This window comes from Schistosoma haematobium, chromosome 4, assembly GCF_000699445.3.
Source record: "Schistosoma haematobium chromosome 4, whole genome shotgun sequence".
Taxonomy (NCBI): Eukaryota; Metazoa; Platyhelminthes; class Trematoda; order Strigeidida; family Schistosomatidae; genus Schistosoma; species Schistosoma haematobium.
In genome coordinates, this window is record NC_067199.1 from 4,373,325 (window position 1) to 4,397,807 (window position 24,483).

Below are 24,483 nucleotides of genomic sequence, written 5' to 3' on the forward strand. Positions count from 1 at the left end.
CTGTAAACTCTGTAAGATAATTTAATTGTATTAGTGGTCATTCAGTCTTTCTCTAGAATTAAGTAGCTCTATAGACTTGAGTTTACTGCCGGAATTTCATTAATTGCAAACTTGATACATCTTTACTTAAAAACACAGAATTATTATTTATTTGTTCTTAAATAAAATTGTATTTATATGGTTGCATACATTGTTGAGTTTTGATCGAGATCATGACAACTATCATTTGCTCACTAGTGACTAGCTTCAAGAGATAGTTCTCAAAGTGAGTGAGAATCCGTGGCCAGTGTTGATAGTTCATGTCGGGTGTGAGGCATTTACCCACCAAAGACACCGGAAGATGGTCGCATAATATCGTGGATTGGCTAAACTTAGAGATTAATATCGCTGGATGCTGGCTCAGTGGTCTAGAGGTAAAGCACGCAAAATCGAAAGTCCTGGGTTAGTATCGGGCATGCGAGATTGTGGATGCGCACTGCTGTGGAGTCCCATACCAGTTCGAAACGGCCGTTCAGTTCTTGCATGTTCATAATGGTAGTCGGACAATGATCGATTCATTATCTCAATCAAAATTGTATATGAACTGAAAGTATTGACTTTTCACATCCATGATTGTCAGTGCACCGATTGAGTGATACAATATTTTCAACTTGATTATCACGAGCATTAGAAATAGCAGTTGACACAGAATATATCTTGATCTAATTAAAAATGTTTTTGTGAAAATACCTAATGGCAAACAAGCTCTAACACTATAAAAATTAATTTCTCCTAATTCCTTTCCTTTTATACTCACTTTAGTTTTAGAATTACAAACTTCGAAACATTGTTCCTTTTTAGAAATTATTCATCGTATTCTTGTTTGTTTTTCTATTATCTCATTAGATGTATGAGGAATGAACGGCTTAGACCTAGTCTACGTGCATCGTTTACTCGGTTATTATTAAATCTTCATGTAGATCGAGATCCTCAAGAATTGCATCAACCTATTCAGTATGCTCGTTTATGGAGTACATTAGGCACAAAGTCAGATGTTTCCAGGTAAAATCATTTCGAAAGTACAAACTGCATTATGTATAGTCAGAGTTTATGATGCTATTTTTTTTATACTATAAGACATTTCTCGTATTAAATAAGTATTTGACTAAAAGTTGAACAGGTACAATATAGGTTTTTCAAATAGTATTTTCGATTTGGTAATATGCTATAAACACTGAGTATTGAGAAGAGTTAATGGCATTAAAATACCACTGAGTGAATACTTTTTTTGATGAATTCAAAGGTCAAGTTTCCCTAAACTTTCAAGAAAAATATGTGAACATTCATTGACATCTATTTTTTCCACTAAAAGGCTGATTGCTTATCAAATCACATGTGGATGAAATACTGTTATTTTTACCAATAACTTTCAGCACAATAAATAGACTTTATATAACGTCAGGTATAAACGAAAGTGAATTCAGTGTTTTACATGTGTTGTTCACTGAATACTTTTAATACCAGAAGAGGTTTTTTGTGGATATCACAATAAATTCAATAGTTGAGTCAGTTGAAGTTAAACCACCATGGAAAACCTGGAAGCACTGGACGGCCGTTTCGCCCTATTGTGGGACTCCTCAGTAGCTTCAATTGACTCATGATCTCAACCATTGAAACTACTGTAATATTCACAAAGCCCTTCTGATATGAACCAACATACGCTCATTAGTGACTGGCTTCATGAGGTATTTCCTGGAGTTCTGGTGAGAAGCAGTGACCAGTGGAGTTCAACCAGGTCTGTTGTGAGATAGTAACTCACTGAAGACAATGGTGGATGTGTCGCTGAATTTCGTGTATTAGTTGAAGTTAGACATTAACACCATTGGATGCCAGCCGGCTCAGTGGTCTAATGGTTAGGTGATCTCGAACGAGACTGACAGGTCCTGATTTCGGATCTTGCGAGTCGGGATAGTGGATGCACACTTCTGAGGAGTCTCACAATAGAACGATTCAGCCGTGAAGTGCTTCCAGGTTTTCTATGTTGACCTAGCTTCAACTGATTCATGATCTTAACCATTGCGAATACTTTTAAACTTTCACGATTGTCACCCTTATAAAATATTTTTCAGTGCAATCGAAATTTATCAGGGCATTGTTATTACCCTTCTTATTTAGAATACTGTTAGGTAAAGCGTGTCATAAGCTTTACAAAGCTTAAATTATTCTCTGATTGAGGTCAAATAAAGCATTTCTACAATCATCGCCAGATGTTTGAGCCCTGGGTTACATTGTATTGACAAACAATGGCTTTGAGTTTCTACTCCGGTCATTACTATTGAAGTTTTCTAAGAAGTTGTCTAGTGTTCGCTAATTAATCATTACTTGTTAAGTTATTCAATGGTGATCATATAATGACCACTTAGAAAGAATTGCTTGATATTCGTGAGGAATTTTAACACCTACAAAAAGCAACTAAGCAGCTAGTTACTAGGGTTTGAGTTTGTTGTTGTTAGATTTGACCAATGACGATACTATCATTTGTTGGGATTATCGTAATAAAAATAACTATTGTAACCCCTGGAGTGAGTCAGTGCTACGTAATTAACGCTCATTACTGTTGGTTAAACTATCTTATAAAATATTTTATATATTGTGATTGTTATTTATTTCATTATTTTTCTTTGAAATACCTCAGTTTCTTGTGAGTTTCCGTCTTCTCATATGTTTCTCATGAAGTCGTCATCGTCTGTCAGTGTCTAATTCGTCGACGCATCCAGTCACACCAGATCCAGTGTCATATTAGAAACATCTCCCTTGTCCGTTTTAGTGACTCCATTGTTTACGAATTATAGTAGCTGCATTTCAAAAAAAATTGTGCAAGTAGTCAAAAAGTCTGTTCACTCTCGAAGTTGACGAAATACTGATGATGACTCTGCAAAAGATGTAAATAGTTACACCGTAGAATACAATAAGGCATGTGCGAATCTACATCATTTATACCATAACACCAAATATGATTTGATCCAAAGGCTTTTCTGTCTATACCCCTATCTTACTTATACATATGAAACGTGATCTCACTCTGTGGACATCTGACTGTTATTTAGATTTGATAGTTATCGTCATAATACCTTTTCCATCCAATATGGATACTACTTAAGCATAATTGAGATTCAAAGTAATATTTTTAATCACGTTGAGTATCAAAATCTAGTTATATTACACTAGATTTGGTAGCACAGTAATATAGCATGTATAACATCTCAGAGCTTTTTCAAGACAAAGTGTTTGAAGGAGCAAACAATAAGGCCTATTTTTGGAAATGAAAATTTGTCTGAATTTAATCTGCTAGTGAATGTCCCTACGTATTGTGATATAATTTACTAGGAAGCCTTCAATTCAACCGAAGATGTTTTATTATGATGAGTTTTTGTTGACTCTCTTTCCTATAAACCATTTCTGTATATGATAATTTACTGGAAAACAAACAACCTCTGTCAAACAGACACAAACAAGTGATTATTTAATTGATCTTTGTGTAAACCAAACATGTTAGTACATGTCCTACATTATATTCAAACTATTTTACAGTTATGAAGAAGCAAATAGTTCTACAGACAAACAAGAAAATTTCACAACTGATTTTATGAAAATCAAGAATTTTGTAAATGATTATTTGGATAATATGCTTTCCAATGGTTGTTATTTATCTGAACCCGGTTACATTAATTTAACAAATGAGGCAAGTTGATTAGACAATGATTCCAATAAGTGATGTGATTAGAACCTTTAATTATTGTTTCTTGTTAATTTAAATCACCTAGGGTTAATCAATAGAAAAAGCCTGAGGATAATAAGTGATTTCTCTTCCCCTTGAGAAATCTATATCATATATTTTCACTTCTTATTTTCTGTTAATGTATTTGACAAAAAGAAACCATTCGATTAACAATGGCACTGATATTTATAAAACTAATACTGATTGAAAGTTATCATAAAAATCAATACCAATGAAAGAAAGGGATAATTATTAGATAACGCTCTTTATCAACCATTTCCAATGTACATAAAAAGTACTAAGTATAAGTGGTAATCTTTTAGAAAACTTACAACAAAAAAAGCAGAAAACAATTGGTAATAAACGGTAGTGCATAAAATTACCCACTTGACAAATGTTTCAAGTTAGAAAAAGTATCATGTGTAAATAAATGTACGTGCTCTAATGCATATACATCGCTTTATGCAGCATGCATAGATATCTAATAGATGTATGCATGTAGTTTGTGAGTGTCATACAGGAAAATCACTTAATAAACTGGAATTACTATGGCAGTTTGGTTTTTAATCGTTATTTGGATTACTCGCATTTCTTTGTGTCATATAGTTTTCAATCAGTGTTTATTTCACTCTGTCTTTCCTTAGATTGTTTTCTACCAATAAATATCATTTCTAATTCCTTTTTCACATTTCAATTTTGTTTGTTTACTCGTTGTTTGATACAGAATATAGATTTTAATCAACATAGATTATATTACGAATTTATATTATGTTATCACCTTTTTCATATTACTATTATCGCAATTAAGTAGTGTAATTCTTAATAAAATTTTCCAATCTTCAAATAAATATATAATTCTTCCCAATGACAAAATATGGTGTCAGGTTTCTTTTTCACTTTAGACTGGTAACTAAAGAGAGGAAATTTGGAGTAAAATGAATTTAATTTATTCTGTAAATATTGTTATGCTAGTGTTAATGTAACCAAAGAATAAACAACACACTAATAAATAGACTGAACTGTTTATTGAACTATTTTATGTTATGAAAACTTACAAAAGATCAGTAGTTAATTTCAAAAAGAAAATGTAAATAAAAGTTAATTGGTTTACAAACTTCAATTATATTTACATAGTATCTAATGTCATGTAAGTTAATGACATATGTAATTGACAATACTCTGCTATATAATCTGTAATTTGCGTTGACATAAACTAATTGGTCAATTAGTAATAATCAATCTATGGTTAACTTGTATGTTTTGTGATTTAACTCTATAGGTAAAGTTATAATAAACCTGACATTAGTCCGAAACTGGTTCGAACAAAACACAGAGCATTGGTCCCCTAGAGACTGTAGTTACATATCTATGATAATCAATAACTTATAAAAAAAAGCAAGATCTAGGATTTATATTTGGTTATTTCAAACTAACTTACGATTGAAATTTCATACACATAGTTCACATTTATCATTTTGAAGAGAGGAACAACTTTAAATGTTTATTATTCACTGTCTATTTTAGCTGGGCAATTACTTACATACTTACTCCTGTTACCCCCGATGGAGCAAAGGCCGCCGACCAACAAATTGTATTAAACATACTATCTTATTGATTAAAGAATTCAATAGTTAGTATCAAACCATTTAGTTGTATACTATGTTCTAAACAATAAAGTTTACAGCATGCATTTCCCATTTGAACTCCAGTTTGTGTAGTGTGTAAATTTATATGTTTACGCTAAATTAAAATTTAACACTTACTAATTTAGCACAGACTACTTACCATATTACAGTTGAGTTAATGAAGTGTTCACAGGTTTTCGCAAACTTTGGTGACACTATATATATATATATATATATATATATTGCTTACGCCTGTTACTCCAAATGGAACATAGGCCGCCGACCAGCATTCTCCAACCCACTCTTTCCTGGACCTTCTTTTCTAGTTCCATCCAATTCCTGTTCTTTTTTCTCATGCCTATCTCCATTTCCCGGCGTAATGTGTTCTTTGGTCTTCCTCTTCTCCTTCGGTCTTAAGGATTCCATGTGAGGGCTTGTCTTGTGACGCAGTTGGGTGCTTTCCTCAATGTGTGTCCTATCCATTTCCAGTGCTTCTTCCTAATTTCTTCCTCCGCTGGGATCTGGATTGTTCTCTCCCACAGTACGTTGTTGCTAGTAGTGTCCGGCCAACGGATCCGAAGTATTTTGCGTAGACAACTGGCAATTAAGTTAAGCTAATTTTTAATTTATAACTCAGATTTTATTCAACTAAGAGTTGAAACAATTAGAAATTGACAATATACAGACATATAATTTATCAACAACAACAAAATGTAAATTTTTTATTTATAGGTTATCAATCTTTCTAAGAATTTGGTATTTTTTGGTCTTTACAATATTAAAGAATTATTACTTCTTGGTCAAAAACTTGTATTCATGCTCAATCAATTGGGGAGTACAAATGATTTTAATTTATGCAAAAGTAAGTAAACTTTATGAACACATACAATGATTCATGAATTACATCATTGATGTTGTTAGGTGATTTACATGAGTTAAGTTCATGCCTTTGTTAATAAATATAGTGGATAATAAACTTGGAGTTCTAGTAAGAAGCCGTTACCAGTGGAGTTCAACCTGGTCTGTTGTGAGGTATCAGCTCACTGAAGACAATAGTGTATGGCGGTGCAACTTCTTGGATTAACCGCAGTTAGACATTAACATCGTTGGATGCTGGCCGGCTCAGTGGTCTAGTTGGTTAAGCGTTTGGCGCGAGACTGATGGGCCTGGGTTCGAGTCTCGTGGGGTACGGGGTCGTGGGTGCGCGCTGTTGAGGAGTCCCATACTGGGACGAGTTGGCCGTTCAGTGCTTTCAGGTTTTCCATGGTGGTCTAGCTTCAATTGACTCATGATTTCAACCAGTGAAATTTTTAAAATCTCCACAAAACCCTTTCTGATTTTAACCAATAATCGCTGTTTTTCAATAATTTGGGGGTTGGTTAGATAAATTTCATTCAGTTTTTTTCATTTATAAATTTGACTAACGAAAGTACAAGATACATGACAGAATAATATGAATGCATTTATTTCGTGATAACCCGTCAACTTTCCATAACCTATAATCAATTATATTAATTGCTCAAAAAGCAAAACAGTGTACATACTTATTGTTATAATATCAGAAATATTTTGATCAAAGAATATGAATATACAGTAATAAATATGAAAGAATTATCTTTGAATATTCTGTGTTAAGTAATATGACAATTCTGGAAGAAAAAATTAGAATTACATAGAGATAAGTTAATGAAGGTACTGATTTCAGTTGTTATGTAATGACTGCAACAAAAATGGACTGACTATAAGAGCAAAATAAGTGAAGCTTAGGTAACATGTATGAATGAGTGAAGAAAGTGAATTTTTAATCATAAACCCGAAATGTTACTCAACCGCACATTGGGAATTGTGGTCATCATAGGGAAGCAAGAGTGACAACATTACTTTTTTTTGGATACATAATTTCTGTTTAAGCCTATACAATGAGTGGCTTTCAAGTAATTTGTTGGTGAATTATTTCGAATGGTTATAAAATCTCAACTTTGTGTTTCACTATCCAGTGAATGACTGGGGATCATAATGCTGAAGGCATGTTGACCTCGTGGTTTCCATGTATGGAGAATGTTCTCGGAGATGTGAACACTAGCCTTCTTTTCGGTCGCCCAAATATATCTGCTTCAACATGCACACGTTAACTGTTATATACAGTGGAAGTAAAGCAAAGCTAATAATTGCTCACTTCTGAGGGTCTTAACAAGCAGTTTATTTGATGAATTGAGACGATTTTTGCTGCTGAATAAGTCTTTTTCAACGCAGCACTTAGCCTAGAATCGATCTCTTTAGATATTTCGTCACCTTCAAAGTTGATTCACATGAAGACAAGTTTTCTTTTGATAAGAGCAAACTATATTATCCCTGTTCCTATCTTCCCATATTTATTGGATAACCATTATCCTTTAGATAACTTTCAACAATGGTTAGTTCCTTGTTAATTGTATCTTCATACATAGTCTTATACGACTAAAAAGCGTTCAAACTGAAGCTCTTTCTTAGCTTATTGGACAGAAGAGGTTAAAGTATGATTCTTTCCATATGTCTTTTTGATATATGTTTCCATGGGTGTATAAGTGTTGCTAACAGTTGGAGTATGATTGTACTCAACAATTACAATATTAAGTAATTCATCGCATTCCACAAATAACACAAAACAGTTTGGTGTTAATTTAATTAGGTTACATATCCTCTAAAGAAGCAACACTAGGTTGTGAAACGTCAGTAATTCAATTTCTTATTCATAAAGGTTTAACAACTATATCATTAATCCTATTATTAACAATCTACCTGTTGATTAACTTGTTTTAAAACTGTCAAATCAAAGCTTAGTAATGATACATGATGATTAATCGTCTAGTCTTACTAAATAAAGATATTTAGCCTTTTGTGTTAGGTAAATTCTATTTTAGTGAAAAGTAAATACAGTTCTTCATTAACATATCTCTTATTTGTTTTCCTAACATTAAGTGAAAGAGATGAACAACTCATCATCAATACTGAATAATTCAAATGATAAGAAACTATTTGATTTAAAATTAAAAACTCTGGATATCATTGAAGTAAGTTATGAATGAAAAATTATTTTATACCCAGTGAAAAATTCACTTTAATTGTAATTTTAATAGTTGAGTTCATGAGTCAGTTGAAGCTAGACCATTAAGGAGAAATTGGAGGCGCTGAACGGTCATTTAGTTTCAATGTGGGACTCCTCAGAAGTGCGCATCCACGATCCCATCCAGTGAGCTTTGAACCCAAAACCTATCAGTCTCGCGTGCCGACGCTGACGTGGCATCCAACGGTGTTAATATAATGTGAACTCTTTAGATATTTAAACAACATATTATGGCTGTTAACGTTTAACAAATTTTTTATTGTGCAAGAAAATGGTCATTTGTATTTGTGAAAACAAATATGAAATGGTGTACACAGAATAAGATGGATATAATATTGGTCTGATTTTGTTTAATATTAAATGAATTATCTTCAGTAGTAGAAGTAATAATATTTTAGTGAATGAGATCACAGACAGGAACAACCAGATGTATTTGAACAAAACATTACAGAACCTCTTAGTAAAATTTGAGAACTATACAGCAAATTCTTCATTTGCAAAATGTCTGTCAACTGTCTCAGACTTGACTGTCCGTTCGTCTCCACACTAATCACTCTCTGTTTTCAGTCTTTTTTCTCCGATCTTCCTAACCTCCCACTAGATATTTCACTTTCGATTGGTGATCCATACTACTTATATCTGTCGACAACAGTAGCACATACCACAGTAGTAGTAGCAGTATCAGTAATAGTAGTTGTAATGGCTGTAATGGTAGTGCTAGTATTATTGTAGTAGTAGAAATGTGAGTAGTATTAGTAATGGTAGCAGTAATTACTTGATGACTTCTAAAGCTATTACAATAACTGAGACAGTCGAACTGGTAATGCTGTCGTGACTGTAAAATGACGGAATATATATTAGGAAATTAAAGGTGTTACTTATGCACAAAATTGTATTATTGTATACTACTTATGTGACTGAAAAATTCAAGTCAGTAATGAAAGTATGCCTCAGAAGACAACAATTCACTTCTGCTTGTGCTATCATGAGAAAGAAAAAAAGCGAGTCAGATGGATGAAGTATGTCGGTTAAATTAACTTAATGATCAAATGTCCAAAATCGAGAGAATGAAAAATAATCATATTTATCTAAACGATTATAATCGATTCAGAGAAATATTATCTAACTGGAAGAAAATAGAGGAAATATTATTTATCAGTAGACAAAGACGTCTTATAAGAGTAATAACTCACTGTCTCCTTGCAGATAAAAATACCAGATTTTACCATTGCAGTCGTGGTTGACTCTTAAAATTTCAGAAGAAACTAGTTATATTGTTGTTTAACCCTTTTTGATGGTATCGTTAATGTTTACGACGACTAAATAGTCGAAACCTGTGGTGGCATATTGTGAAATCAGTAACAATTATACTAATGAACTCTTTTTGCATGTTTCTGTTCGTCTCAAGTACTACATTGCTGTATACATCACATTTCTCGATTACATTCTTTAATGTTCGGTAGTTTTATTATTCTTAGTCCTTCACTTTTTATGTCTCTGTATGCCCATATGATGGATGTCCAGAAAAACCGATGCACACGTATATCAGATCCTGTCAGGCTTTTAAAAAAAAGTAATGGAGATGAACTTAAATGTGAAGAAACTGTATTAGAAACTTTGTTAACCACAATACATAGTAGTTCGTTGACCTTGAAAGATGAAAGGAACAATATATTTCTTTCTAATTTGGATTACGTTGGTTATTATGAAGGTTTATCCAGATTTTTCTAGTTTTTCAACCTAAGGATGAAGTTACCGAGGGATACTGATCCCATTATAAGCTTTGTTTCTAGGAAATTTTTACAGGGTTTCATCGATGGGACAACATGGTTTGCTTTTTGTGACTAGTTGACATTTCCTCACTGGTATATTTTTACAGTTTTTGTTTGATTCTGATTTTTCTCAACTACCATTTACCTTGTTATGCATTTTAGTATATTTTAGACGTTCGTGTAGACTATCAAATCTACTGTTTATTAACTACTCTTCGAAGCGTTCAGCAGCCAGAAGCTTGTTCAAATGACTTGAGGTTAGAGGATTTGGAAAAAATGCAAACTTTAGGTAAAAATATTCTTATGATAATCTAAATATGATTAACAACAACATATTTGAAGTGGGATTAATTTCTAGTATGCCAGATATTTATGTACGTAAATTGACAAAGCGATAATCATCTATGAACGAATATGATTCAATGAATATTGTTGTTGAGATTTGAATGGTTAACTGATTTCACTGAATTATCCACAAAATAAGTACACCCTAGAAACTATGTTGTGCTATTATATGGCAGTCATATAGTGAAGTGAACAGAACACGGGTGCGGACAATCAAATTTCATCGATCACGAAAATACAGAGTTATTTGGTAAAATAGAAAAACCATATAGTGAATCGTTAGTTTGCAAAATATCAATCCATCATATTAAACCAGACTGTTCCTGTTGCAAACAACAATCCATTGTCTCACATTTCATTGTTCATGCGTTTTCTTACATATCGCATTGTGTTCCAGCTCTTCCTTTCTTGATCTTCCCCCAACTTCTGCTACCAGACATTACGTTTTAAACTCGCGTCATATACTACTTATATCAATATAAGTAGTACGCACCACAATAGTATTTCATAAACGATTAAAATTAAATAACAAGGAAAACCATAAAGTACAAATTTTATTACATTAATTATATATTAGTCCATATATTAAACAAGACAACATAACGAATCCAACAAAAATACCATACTATTAATAACTTCAATGTAGAACAGTTCTGTTTTTACTAATTACAGTTCGTTCCCTTTAAACTATCGCATAAACTATAGGTAATTAAATATTTTATTATATATCCTTAATTAGAATTAATCATTTCTAGTCAATACACACAAGCACAATAGATACATTGATCATAAGGCATTTGAACTAATAAAACTCAAGCTTGAATTTTTATGTTCTAACATAAAAATAGTGTTTTTAATGGGGTTAAATTATAATTTGATATTTTCTTTCATTCAGTCGACATGAAATTTTTATTCTACAATGATTATATTTTAACAGTTGCTTAGACAACTTGATTTTCATAAGAATTACAGGAGCGATATTTTATTGTAGTACACGAGAAGTCAAGTGTGTGTGTGTGAGGGGGAGGAAACACAATTACAAATTTCTTTGGTAAAATGTGAAAAGAACCGTACATTAAATATTTTATTAGCAAATCTTCCATTAATTGTCTGAAACTTAATCATTCCTTTATTATTAAAATTATTTTCTGTTTACATGCTCATTCTTTTCAATTTGATGTTACATACTACTTATGGCTGTCAACATAAGTAACATACGCCACGGTATAACCAAAAATTAAATTCAAATTTTCCCATCTACCTTACTATTCATAAAATGTATATCATAAAATTTAGTATAGAGAAAGTTAACCTTATAAAAGAATGTCAGCACCTATGTAAAAGAATAAATGGAGACCACAATTGATTGATCACTGGGTGGTGATCAATGTCATGCTTGTCTAGTCCTTATTAGTGCTGATCGAATGCTATCGATCATGTTGCAATGTAGCCAACAGTCTAGGTGATTCGACACTGCGGGCACTATATTGCTGATGAGTGCCAAGTAGCACGAAACCCGGGTCCAGGGTTTCCTGTTGACTACCTCCAACCACCATCTAAATAAATGGAGAAAAAGTAGCGAAAAACATTTATAACAATTAGTTTCGACGAATAATATATTATTATTTTGACTGCTGAAGTTTACAGTCATCTTGAACAAATAACCAGTAAGTAATAAAGTGATAAAAGTGGTTACACAATGTTCTGTTGATCCCTGGTAAAAGTTCACTGTCTCTGGAAAAATAAGAAGAAAGTCTTTCTGTACCATAACGCTGTCATTTATTAAGATAGGAAGTTAAGTCATGTTTTGTAGATACACTGTTGGACAAAACACGTTCATTATGGTATTTTCATTTATGATTAGTAATTTCACTTGTGAAATTAAATCTTTGGTAAACAAAATTCATAGTGCCAGAACAAATATTGATGCAGAATAGTATGAGGTTTCTCGTCAGCTGCTTACAACCAAATAAATATATATGCAAGAACAGGTCAGAGGTTATTAGGTGTTAGAATCAAGGAAACATTACGGATGGATGGTGTAATAGTTGAGTGGAGACAGATAAGATAAATTGTGTGATAATTTTAGAGGTAATAAAGGATTCATGGAATTAAAAACTGATAAGATGGGTTACGTAATAATTGAATTGGATTAAAAGAGTTCAGATAATTTAAAAGGATCAAGTGAGCAGAAATATGTGAATGAAAGGGTGGTTTAAGAATTCGGTAATGGGAGAGGAATATAATACAAACTAAATATTTTAAAAAATGAATAAATAACAAAAATAAACAAAAAAAATTGGATGACCAGGGAAATAATAAGTTTATTACTATCTCTGTTTGAATACATAAATCCGATTCAAGTTTTTTTATCGCGATCGCTTCAGCAAAACGAATAGCAGCCATACTTCTTTGTCTGTTGATGAATTTAAAAACGTGCGGAATGTCGATAGTATGCCCCATATTTGTTCTGGCTTTATTTAAATTCATAAAGGGAACTAATTGTATAAAATTCATAGAAATTAGTCGTTATGCATTAAAAAAATGAAATAGAAATAGGAAACAAGTAATCTAGTTGCCAACTATTCGTATATAATTTTAGATAGTGTAGTAATAATAAATAAAACAATAGAGCTAACGTATGTCGATTTTATTAATAAAACACATATTGCCATTTTAAGAAAATGAGTTTAATATCACCCACTATGTATCTTTGCAACAAAACATGCGTATCTAAACAATTTATTTAATATTAATGAATGATTGTCTTGATTACATCTTTCTCTCTTTTATTTTCTTTTTTTTTAATATCTCACTCTTTTTTCAACAATTTCAACATTAAGTATGTTGATGATGACATATTCAGTAGTGTAAGATAGATAACGATGATTGATTAATTTCACTAGTTGTTTATTTGTTTGTTTTTGAAAAAAAAGAAAAAAATGTGTATTACACACAGCTGGTTAACTGGAGTTATCATTTGTGCATTTGTTTTTTACGATTATAATTCTGAATGCTTAGTGATTGTTTGTTGCATTTAACAACAACACCAACAGAAGAACGTTTTTATAAGTTTACTAATGTGTTTAACGTTATGAAAAGCGTCTATATGCCAGTTTATTTATTTAGTTAAACACATAAACATAGGTACAAGAAGGCACCACATAGATATGCGCCAAATAAATCATTCGATTTATGTGAGGGATGGGATACTGCCCGGGTGCTCAAACAGAAGCAGGTGGTTTTCTTAGGGGGCCACACCCAGAGCCTTTGACCTAAAGGTTTAATCCACAAGGCAGTAGAGCAACGTTACGATGGTAGCCGGTGACCAACAATAGTTTCATATGCCATTTGTTCCCTTGGGATCCTGGAGTTCCTTTGCACTATTGGTTTGAAATCAGGGTTTTCCAATTCCTCTAGGTGGATTCTTCGTATTCATCACCCCGGTTAAAGTGCCGGATATTCGCTTTTTGTCCTCTCAATTTCGTAAACAACAACTGTGCGGTGAGAAGGCAGTGAGTAGGACTTCTTTGGCAGTGGTTTTCTGCACGTGGCCATGTGAGAGCTGTTGGAGAGGGAGAGTTGACTCTCCTTACTCTCGGTTGTATCAGAGCATTTAGGGGCTGTATGTCAATAGGGTTTGATTGATTAAATTATTTAATCATTTGAACTTTTCATCATAGTAATGTTTATTAAAATTACAAATAGTTGATACTATTCAAACGATAAAATAGCGTAAAGGCAATGTGATAATCATTTTCGTTTTTTATCTTTTTCACAGAATTATCAAATGAAATTAGAAATCAGCTTTTAACATTGTTTCCTTTAAAGTAAGTGAACATTCAGAGAATTATATTATTTTCAACAAAAAAAAAAAGATATTTATTAGTGTCTCATATGAACATATTGTTAGTGTAAACAAGTTTGAAAACATATTCGACAATAAAGATCAATTTATACTGTTCATCTTTTGAACTCATGTAAATGTATATTTCGGTCAAATGGATATTATTTATTAAATTGATTACGTGTTTTATAAGTTAGTAATGTTAGGCAATTCTAAATCGGTTAAAAACACCAGATTATCACTGAGCTATTTAAGTATGATCTCATTAATCCAGTATTTGAATAGAAATAACAAGTGAAATCACAAACATTAGTTAGGACTCATTAGATGTGAAGTAATACAGAGATTATTTATGAGAGGAGAATTCGTATTTATTTGTTAACTTGAGGAAGAAAATCAGTATTTTTTGATAGTGTTATCTTAAATAATCTGTTAGTTATCATATAGGCTTTATTTCTTTATTACATAAGTTACATATCAGTTAGGTTATTTCATGTAACTACTTATGTATGATGAAAAACTGTCTAAAACAATGATGATTTATTGTGTTGTCTTCAAAAAAAAAAGGAGAACACATGTATGCACTTCAAATCATTTTGTTCCAAAATGTTTATCATTTCGTTTAAACGAGAAATGTAGAAGCTATTCTAAGATAGTTTCTTATTCATTGGTTATTTAAAACAACCATTAACTAATCAACAGTTCATTATTCTTCATTATTTACAAGCCATGTAGCAAAAACGGGACTGACTGAATGATTTTCTCTAGACATTTAACAGAAGAATAGCAAAATGGTACACTTTAACCAATTAAATTTTATCAGAAGGGGTTTTGTGGAGATTTAAGTAATCTCAGTAGTTGAAATCATGAGTCACTTGAATCTAGATCAACATGGAAAACATTGAAGTACTGGACGGCCGTTTCGTTCTAGTATGGAACTCCTCAGCAGTGCGCACCCATGATCCCGCCCCTCGTAACATTCGAACCCAAGACCTGTCAGTCTCGTGCGCGAGCGCCTGACCATTAGACCACCGAGCCAGCCAACACCCGACGGTGTTAATGTCTAACTTCAGCCAATCTACGAAATTGAGCCACCGTACACCATTGTCTTCAGTGAGCTGATATCTCGCAACAGACCTTCCAAGTTTTCCATAGTGGTCTAGCTTCGATTGACTCATTATCTCAACTATTGAAATTACTACAATATCCACAAAACCCCCTCTGATAATAATCATCTGCACACTAGTGACTGACTTCAAGAGATATTTCCTGGAGTTCTAGTGAGAAGCCGTGACCGGTGGAGTTCAACCAGATCTGTTGTGAGATATCAGCTCACAGAAGACAATGATGTGCGGTAAGTACATTTTTGTCCATTAAACATAAATTTGGCTGTAAATGCTTAAATTTACAAGTATTTGACAACATAAATCAAATTTATAACCTGAGATATCAGTATAAGCAACGATTTCTTTTAATTATATAATAGCTAAACATTGAAAAATTCAATAATTTCCTTATAATAAGTTTTTATTTCAATGTATTTATTTTAAAGCAATCCATCACAAAATCTTGAAATTAATGAATTATCAAAACAGAATTCAACAGAGAACAAATTAACTATTCTTAATATAGATGGTTATAATGGTCAATTATTAATTGGTGTATTGGCTCGTTTATGTATATCAACTAATGTTGAATTAAAATTAAAATCATTACAATTATTATTTCGACATTTTAGTCAACAAGAAGAACTAATCAATAAATTGAAACAGGTAATTAATCAATCAATACATTTATTTATTTATGTATTTGGATGCCGGTTCAGTGTTCTAGTTGGTTAAGCGCCTGGCGCGAGAATGATAGGTCCTGGGTTCGAATCTCGCGGTGTGCAGGATCGTGGATGCGCACTGCTGAGGAGTCCCATACTAGAACGAACCGGCCGTCTAGTGCTTCCAGGTTTTTCATGGTGGTCTAGCTTCAATTGACTCATGATTTCAATCAGTGAGATTTCTAAAATCTTGACGAAACCCTTTCTGATTATTTATTTTTGTTTATTTAATATTTTAGGTACAACTTTTAGTATCAGATACAGGAATAAAAATTTATCGTCAACTTAAACAACATTTAGATACATTACGTTGTTTAATTGAAAAATCTGAATTATGGATGCATGATAAAAGTTGTATGACTAGTTCAATTAATAATAACAATATTCAAGTAAGACTTATAATATATTATTTTGTTACTATTATTAGTTAGAACAACACATGTAAGCGAACAATAGTTTTCAGTTCGATTGGCATCAGGCTTCACTCTAATATACATGAATATTTATACGAAATTGTTAAGCCAATCAAGGTAATATGGGTCAATAATCACAATGAAATAGAATAGGTCACCACACATAATAAGTAAAAATACAAATTGATAGTAGGAAGACAGGCATATTGATAGTAGTAAGAATAATAAAATACGATAACAAAAGTCTTATCAATAGTTCAACATTGGAAACAGAAGGTCAAACAAACGTGGGTAAATAGACTTGGAATAATCAACACAAAACATTAACGCCAGTACGTAATAAGAAGTGTGTAAATAATTAGATAGTGAAGAATTCAAACGGAAAGAGGCGGAAAATTACCAACAAATACTAGATGTGAAAATAGGGTTAATGATAAGAAAATAAAATAAAAGTCGTTTGTTAAGTTATAACTGGACATGAAAGGGATAGAGAGGTCACAAATTTCTTCTGTACACATAAATTGGGGTTATATATACGAATTCCCATGGCTTCAGCTATATGTAAGAGGCGGGAACGAACTCCGTTGGGACATGATGGAGGTATACGATAGATCACTTGAAATGATTTCGACTTATCTACAGCATGACCACTATCAATGAGATGTGCCAAGATTATTGACCCATATTGCCTTGATTGGTTTAACATTTTCGTATAAATATTCATGTAACTTAGAGTAAAGTCTGATGACGACCTAATTGAAAACAATTGTTCACTTATATGTGTTGTTCTAATTTTCACAATAGGAATCTTTAATACTATTATTAATATTGAAATTCTATTTAGATTAGATTATTTTAAACATTATAATTGTTTAAGATACATTAATTACTTTCATGATATGAATAATTGATGACAAAGAAGGCATAAAACATCGTGTATAAATCAATATTAACATAAATTCACTATCCACATTCAATATATTACTGATTTCCAATGTATATCAGAAAAATAAATTAATTATACAGATACAAAGAGGAATAGGATAGTTAGAATATACAGTATGTTTTTCGAAAACATACATTCTAGAAATATTTAAGTCCTCCTGAAGGCCCTCTAAGGCTACTGCGGGTCCCATTTCCTAGAAAGCTAACTTGCTAAAAAGACGCTAGCTAGAAAAAATTATTCATACCATTTAAACTTTGCTCTGGGAGTCAGAAGGTCTTCATTTAGAAGAGTTATAACTCCTCATGGTGAAATCCGAGTTCCTTAGGAAGTCACGAGGCTGATGCCTTTTCTGATAACCAGAGCAACCATTTATTTAAGTATATGGAATGCTCGTACAATGTGGGAGACCCGGAGAATTTTACAACTTGCTGAAGAAATGAGGAGATACAACCTAATGGTGCTTGGAATCAGTGAAACACATTAGACGCAGGTTGGACAACAACAACTAGCTTCAGTGTAGCTTCTCTTATACTCCGGCCATGAAGAAGAAAATGCTTCACATACACAAGGAGTTGCATTGATTCTATCAAAACAAGCATAAAATGCACTTATAGGATTTATTTATTAGAGTATATATTCATTAAATCTATAACATTAAAATAATAAAAATCAAGTCAATTATTTTGTAAATGAAAACAAATGAACTCAATAGCATTTTTGTATGATTAAGACAGAAGTTTTATCATAATTTTTTTAAGATAAATTTGGATGACGTAAATAAACCATAGTACAAAATGTAATCAAAATCAAAATCAATGTTTGCTATCATATTCAGTATCATAGTGACGTAAAGAGTAAATAAGGTTATGTAAACAAAACAAAAAAGATTGTTATGTCTTATTTTAACCATATTGTTGTAGTACATAAAATAAAAATCAATATCGTCTTAGTGATGAACATGATTCAAGTTTACTGATATTAGACATTAACACCGTTAGATGCCGGTTGAGTGATCTAGAGGTTAGGCGTTCGTGTACGAGACCGATAGGTCTTAGGCTCGAATCTCGCAGGGGGGTGGGTGGGATCGTGGGTGTACACTTCTGAGGACAGTGCTTTTAGGTTTTTTTCAAGATAGTCAGGTTCCAATGAATTATAATATCCACAAAATCCCTACTGATATAATAAAACTATTGAAAAAACATGTGATATAAATGACCATCAATGTATTTTGTATTTCTAAATAAATATAAAACACTAAATTGTGATGTTAATAAATTTTTTTCAAAATATTTATTTGATAGATTTACACTCCATGTAGTTGTATAAATAATTATGCTTTGGTTAAAGATGTAAGTTAAACTGATTCAATAATTCATGTGTATATTTTGATAAATAAATAAAAAAACAAATACAATTTCACTGTAAATTATGTCTTCATGGTTGAATGTTCAAAGTCATCTTCAATTATTTCGATTTGATTGGCTAGATAATATTCAACACAGAAATATTCGGTTAGTAACCCGATAGATGTAATTAGCACATCTAAAAATTCCATTTTATGTTTCAACGATTTTTATTCATGACATAATCTAATCACCTAGTCAACTTGATCTGATTCTTGATATTAGGGCTACACAAATCGATGATATCGGTACACGCATGTTCATGAATATACATTTTATAAATTTAAACTCTTATAAATATCTTGACAACAACTTAGGTGTATAATATCCATCCATGATTACCAAATAAATGAAAGGTCTAATTAAACACTGAATTAAATAAAATGTCTAAGTCATCAAATCAAAATATAAGTAGCATTCATTTTTTTCAGTTGTTCAAATGTCACTACTTATATTCCTCTCATTTGATTAAGATTAAACACTTCCCTTGTGTCCATGGTTACTTTACTGACACACATCATGATGTATGAATATAAGTAAAGACTATTATTATTATATATTCGTTTAATTCACATATCCATTTAAATTTCTTTTGTTCACCATCGGAAAAATATTAAATACGAGTTTTAGTTGGTTAAAATTCCTCAGTTAGTTAATTCTTACACTCTTAAAATTTGAATGCTGAAGGAAAATATTTCAAAAAAGCCAAACTTTAAATAAGGTGTTATATACATACATTACTTACGCCTGTTACTCCCAATGGAGCATAGGCTGCCGACCAGCATTCTCCAACCCATCCTGTCCTGGACCTTCATTTTTGGTTTTATTCAAGTTCTGTTCATTCTTCTCATGTCTGTCTCCATTTCTAGACGGAATGTTTTCCTTGATCTCTCTCTCCTCCTTCGGCCTTCAGGATGCCAAGTGAGGGCTTGCCTTGTGACGCAGATGTGTGCTTTCCTCAATGTGTATCCTATCCGCTTCAATCGCTTCTTCTTGATTTCTTTCTTGACTGGAATCTGGTTTGTTCTCTCACACAGTAGGTTATTGGTGATAGTGTCTGGCCAACCGATCCGAAGTATTTTGTGTAGACAGCTGTTAATAAACACTTGTATCTTGTGGATGACTGCTTTCATAGTTCACCGAGTTTCCGCCCTATACAGTAGTACTGTGTTGACATTTTTATTGAAAATTCTGACCTTTGTGTTGGTTGACAGTTGTTTTGAGTTGGAGATGTTCTTCAATTGTAAATATGCTGCTCTTGCTTTACCGATATATATATATATATATATATATATATATATATATATATATATTAGTAATCCCTGAACTCCTTTTAGATCAACCAGCTTGTCATTTTCATTTCAGTTTTGTTTAAGTGAATTCAGAAAGTACGACTGGCTATGTACTGTTGTTGTTTTCTTTTCTTGTAAATATATTTGTTCTGTTGATTCTGTCTCTTTTTCTCCTTATATTTCCATATTTAAATGTAGATACTTTGTCATATAATATCTTTATTTCAATTAGAACATAATGATTTATTGACTTCAATCATAGAACAGAAATCAAATAATGTCATGGATGTTCTTAGTACTGAAATCAGTACACAAATAAATAATAGAATACTTAGAACTATGGATAAATCATCATCGTCATCATCATTTCCGTTTGAACAAATACAACAACTTTTACGTCATTTAGGAGTGCATACTATACTGAAAGAATTATTGAATATTCCATTCAAAGTGAGTTTTGTTGTATTTTACCTATTCTAAGAACAAGAATATCTGTTCATTATCGTCATTATCATCCCTATTAGAACTATGTCCATAAAAAATTGATCAGGAGACTGTGACAAACGAAAAAGCAGTTTCTTTATTAAGTGAAACGATTAGAAGTTTTTGAATATTTTTGATAGAGACCTAAAATGTTTTTTTTTCACTGTTATGTAGTATACCAGTCTCAGCCATATTTTGTGCCCAACAACAGCACACTCCGATGAGCAATTTTATCCAAGGCATACAATTTGTTTTATCACACCGTGATGCCAATCCATGAAAGGATTCATTTCTGGCTCGAATAGTGAAGTTGATGAGGTCTTCGACATTTTAAGACTCAACAGTTACTGATTGTAGATGGCAAGGTTGGAATTTCAAAACGTTTGGGACTACATATGTGTTTCTTTTATGTTCACTTTTTTAAATGTGCAACGTATGTTATATTTCTGTGTTTTTATCAGCGTGAATGCTTTTAACCTGATCCGAGGACATTCCCTACAAGAATCGTGATTACCTTATCTGTCTACAAAACAGTATAGTTTGTTACTTTTTTAATACTGGAATTGAACTACACATATTCAACACTATCTCTATGTTCCGTGTTGTTCTTAACGATGAATTTCAGTATTAATGAAGCTCATTTAGGGTGAATCGTCGGGCTTATAATGTCTCTACTCTTGAATATTTGTGGTAGTAAATTAATCACAGTCACTTTATAGCAATTCTCGTATGTAACAACCATTAAATTCTTTCACTATATCGACAGTTTAATTCATTGAAAGTGGTCCTTCTAGACGATTGTAACATAACATGACTTCCCTTAGATAAAGAATTTTGTACACAAATCAGTTTTATCGATAATTGGTGAATCTGACTCAAACATGAAACAAATTGTGAAGTTTTGTCTAGGTACCATGACGTCGGGTTGGATACCAAGAGGCAAACCTATGATTCATATTTTATTCAGCTAATAGATGTTTATTGAGATAAGACGGTGGTTGGAGGTAGTCAACAGGAAACCCTCGACCTAGGTTTCGTGCTACTTGGCACTCGTCAGCAAGGTGTACCTGTAATCTTGAGGGAAGTGGTGCTCCCTGACGAATTCGATCCCGTGTCGCCCAGCTTCACAGTTAGAGACGTTACCACTGAGCTATCCGAGCCGCCTGTAGGACTGGAATGCAATCACAATTGATTGATCACTGGGTGATGATCAATGTCATGTGTGTCAAGTCATTCTTAATGCAAATCGAATGCTATCGACCAAGTTGCAATGTGGCCACTAGTCTAGGTGACTCGGCATTACATGCACTATGTTGAGATAAGATGGTGGTTGGAGGTAGTCAACCTTCTATCAACTAAAAATATATGCTAACTGTTATTATAGAATCGCATATAACAACTACTGTTTTAAATGTTTCTTGTGTTATAAAAGTTTGAATTTCACACTATCACCAACTTATCTCACATTTCTCATGTTTCTTTTGTTTATTTGTTTCTCTTTTTCAAAAAAAAATTAGCGTACCGATGTTGTATTCAATGAGATTGTTCATTTGACGAAATATATTTTATGTTTATTTTGTTACAACAATAAGATAAACCAAAAATTATTATATCCGTATCTTGATAAATTCATCACAACTGAAGTAGGTTATTTATTTGTTTGTTGTTTTTCAATGTCACTTAACTCATATTACTAATTACAGGTTTATGTAATTTGACTTAAGCCAAACATTTATTCTAGGCGGATTAATGATCTTAATTGGTTGCTTGAACCCCATTAGCTTATCAGTCAGTCATAAGTAACGTAGAACTTGAGACATACACATCAGCTCAAGCTACCATACTATATCAGAACAATTAAATTTAAATATCAAGTCACGTGCCAGAGCAGTAAAGGTAGTAACAGTATCATTGGTCGTATAAAGAAATCAAGCCTACACAATATGTTTCCAGATGAAGGTATTATTTCTCAGACCAAAAAGTATAAGTTTAAAACAATGTCTAATAGAACATCGAGAGCAAATGAATCTACGCTATTGTAACCGTTTGTAAGCCACATCAAATAACGTATTCAAACACCGATTAAAATGATCACGTCGACTTCAACCAGGCAGTTTAATTCTTCAAATTCAACTCAGTCTAACAGTCAATAACTTCACTGACTGGTGTCACCTTATATCTGATCGCACTCAGCTCTCTTCCAACGTCCTGTTGAAGGTCCAGCGCTTTAACCACTACATTTATGCCACAGCATGCTATCAAAAGCTGAATTTAGTTCTAGATATAAAGAAAGTAAGAATTTATTCTCAACAACAAACTATTAAAGCAGAAATGAAAAAAGTTAATACTTTTGCATTCATGTAACTCTTTGGTGTGGTTTATACGTAACAAGTGAAATAGGGGAACTTTTTGACCTGGAGAGTGTGCAGTATACACACTTAATGAACCTATTGGGTATCAATCTAATTTTATAAAAGTTATCCGCTCACCATGATACTCGAAAATCCAGATGAGGTAGTAGGTGTTCAGCGCTCTGAAAACAGATGCTAAAACGAAATAGCTATTTTGCCGTTCTTTGATTTAAAATGGTTGATTAGTTAATGCTATTTTATGCTTCAAATTGTTTTCAAAGTGATCAATCTTCAAAAATATCCCAAGAAATGGTTGCTTTTACAGGATGTGGACTTGTGCATCTGGGCTACGTGTTTCTATTACCATCCAGTTATTTCAATGATTTATCCTGTTTTGTTTATTTTTACACACCAATTTGTATGTTAGTCGCACAACCTATTCAGGGGCGTATATAAAAAGTTTGCATCTGATAAATATTCTAACTGAACGCTTGAATCGATTTCCTCAGCTCTTCTAATAACCCCAGACTAAATCTACATGACAACTTGAACATGAGTGAAAAGACGCAAAGTATGAAAGGAATGTTTTACTCCAAAGTTTATTTATGTACACGAAATTGAGGGTATTTATAGCATTTCAGATGGTTTAGGGCTTCTAGGAGGTTCTGGAACCCTACTAATCATGATAACAGGATAGTGATTATGCAATCAGAAGCGTGACACGTGACTTTCTACTTTCTAGATGTTTCTGAGAAACCACTATTCAATGCTGGTTGGATAAAATGTTTCCCAGAGTTTTTATGACCACTCTGGGCTTTTTTAGAAGAATAATCTGGGTCTTCCCAATAGCAAACTATTGATTAACATTCATAATTCCTCATACTGGATTAAAAGACACTTCTGATATGGTGCTCAAACTATTTCCAGTCCAGTCTTTATCTTCAATCATTACAATTTGCTTCAGAACTGTGAAGTTGATGTATTTTAAGTGCTTAATACCTCAATAATCATCAATCAGGAGAAAATAATCTTACTTTTAAAACACCATCTTATGGTACTTATACGGTGTTCGCTTATTTCATGGTTTTTTCATAGACTGATGATGTTGAAGTCTGCTTGTGGATGCTAAAAGACAATACGGAATTGTGCATGATGATTGACCGTCCAACCATTAGAAAACTTTGTTTTTTTCTCCAAAAAACCCGTCCACATGTGCATTGGCTCGAAGTGCTGATAACAGTTGTGAAACCGAACGATGAAGTATTAAGCCCAGTACGAGAAATGATTTCAAATGAGGTAAGAAAAAGAAAATAAAACA

The 24,483-nt window shown here is 32.5% G+C and overlaps 1 protein-coding gene across 1 annotated transcript in view; it reads left to right on the forward strand.

Annotated features, from left to right (window-relative positions):
• Nucleotides 1-24,483, forward strand: part of ITPR2 (Inositol 1,4,5-trisphosphate receptor type 2) — a gene marked incomplete at both ends in the record, with an annotated part of 142,753 nt that overhangs the window by 28,689 nt on the left and 89,581 nt on the right. Inside the window, 12 exons of the mRNA XM_051219287.1 lie at nucleotides 886-1,041; nucleotides 3,571-3,721; nucleotides 6,115-6,244; nucleotides 8,341-8,432; nucleotides 10,420-10,546; nucleotides 14,384-14,432; nucleotides 16,002-16,221; nucleotides 16,517-16,666; nucleotides 18,938-18,985; nucleotides 20,530-20,781; nucleotides 22,332-22,457; nucleotides 24,261-24,461. Of these exons, the coding sequence (XP_051066000.1) occupies nucleotides 886-1,041; nucleotides 3,571-3,721; nucleotides 6,115-6,244; nucleotides 8,341-8,432; nucleotides 10,420-10,546; nucleotides 14,384-14,432; nucleotides 16,002-16,221; nucleotides 16,517-16,666; nucleotides 18,938-18,985; nucleotides 20,530-20,781; nucleotides 22,332-22,457; nucleotides 24,261-24,461 (1,702 nt within the window). The remainder of the gene's footprint in view (nucleotides 1-885; nucleotides 1,042-3,570; nucleotides 3,722-6,114; nucleotides 6,245-8,340; nucleotides 8,433-10,419; nucleotides 10,547-14,383; nucleotides 14,433-16,001; nucleotides 16,222-16,516; nucleotides 16,667-18,937; nucleotides 18,986-20,529; nucleotides 20,782-22,331; nucleotides 22,458-24,260; nucleotides 24,462-24,483) is intronic.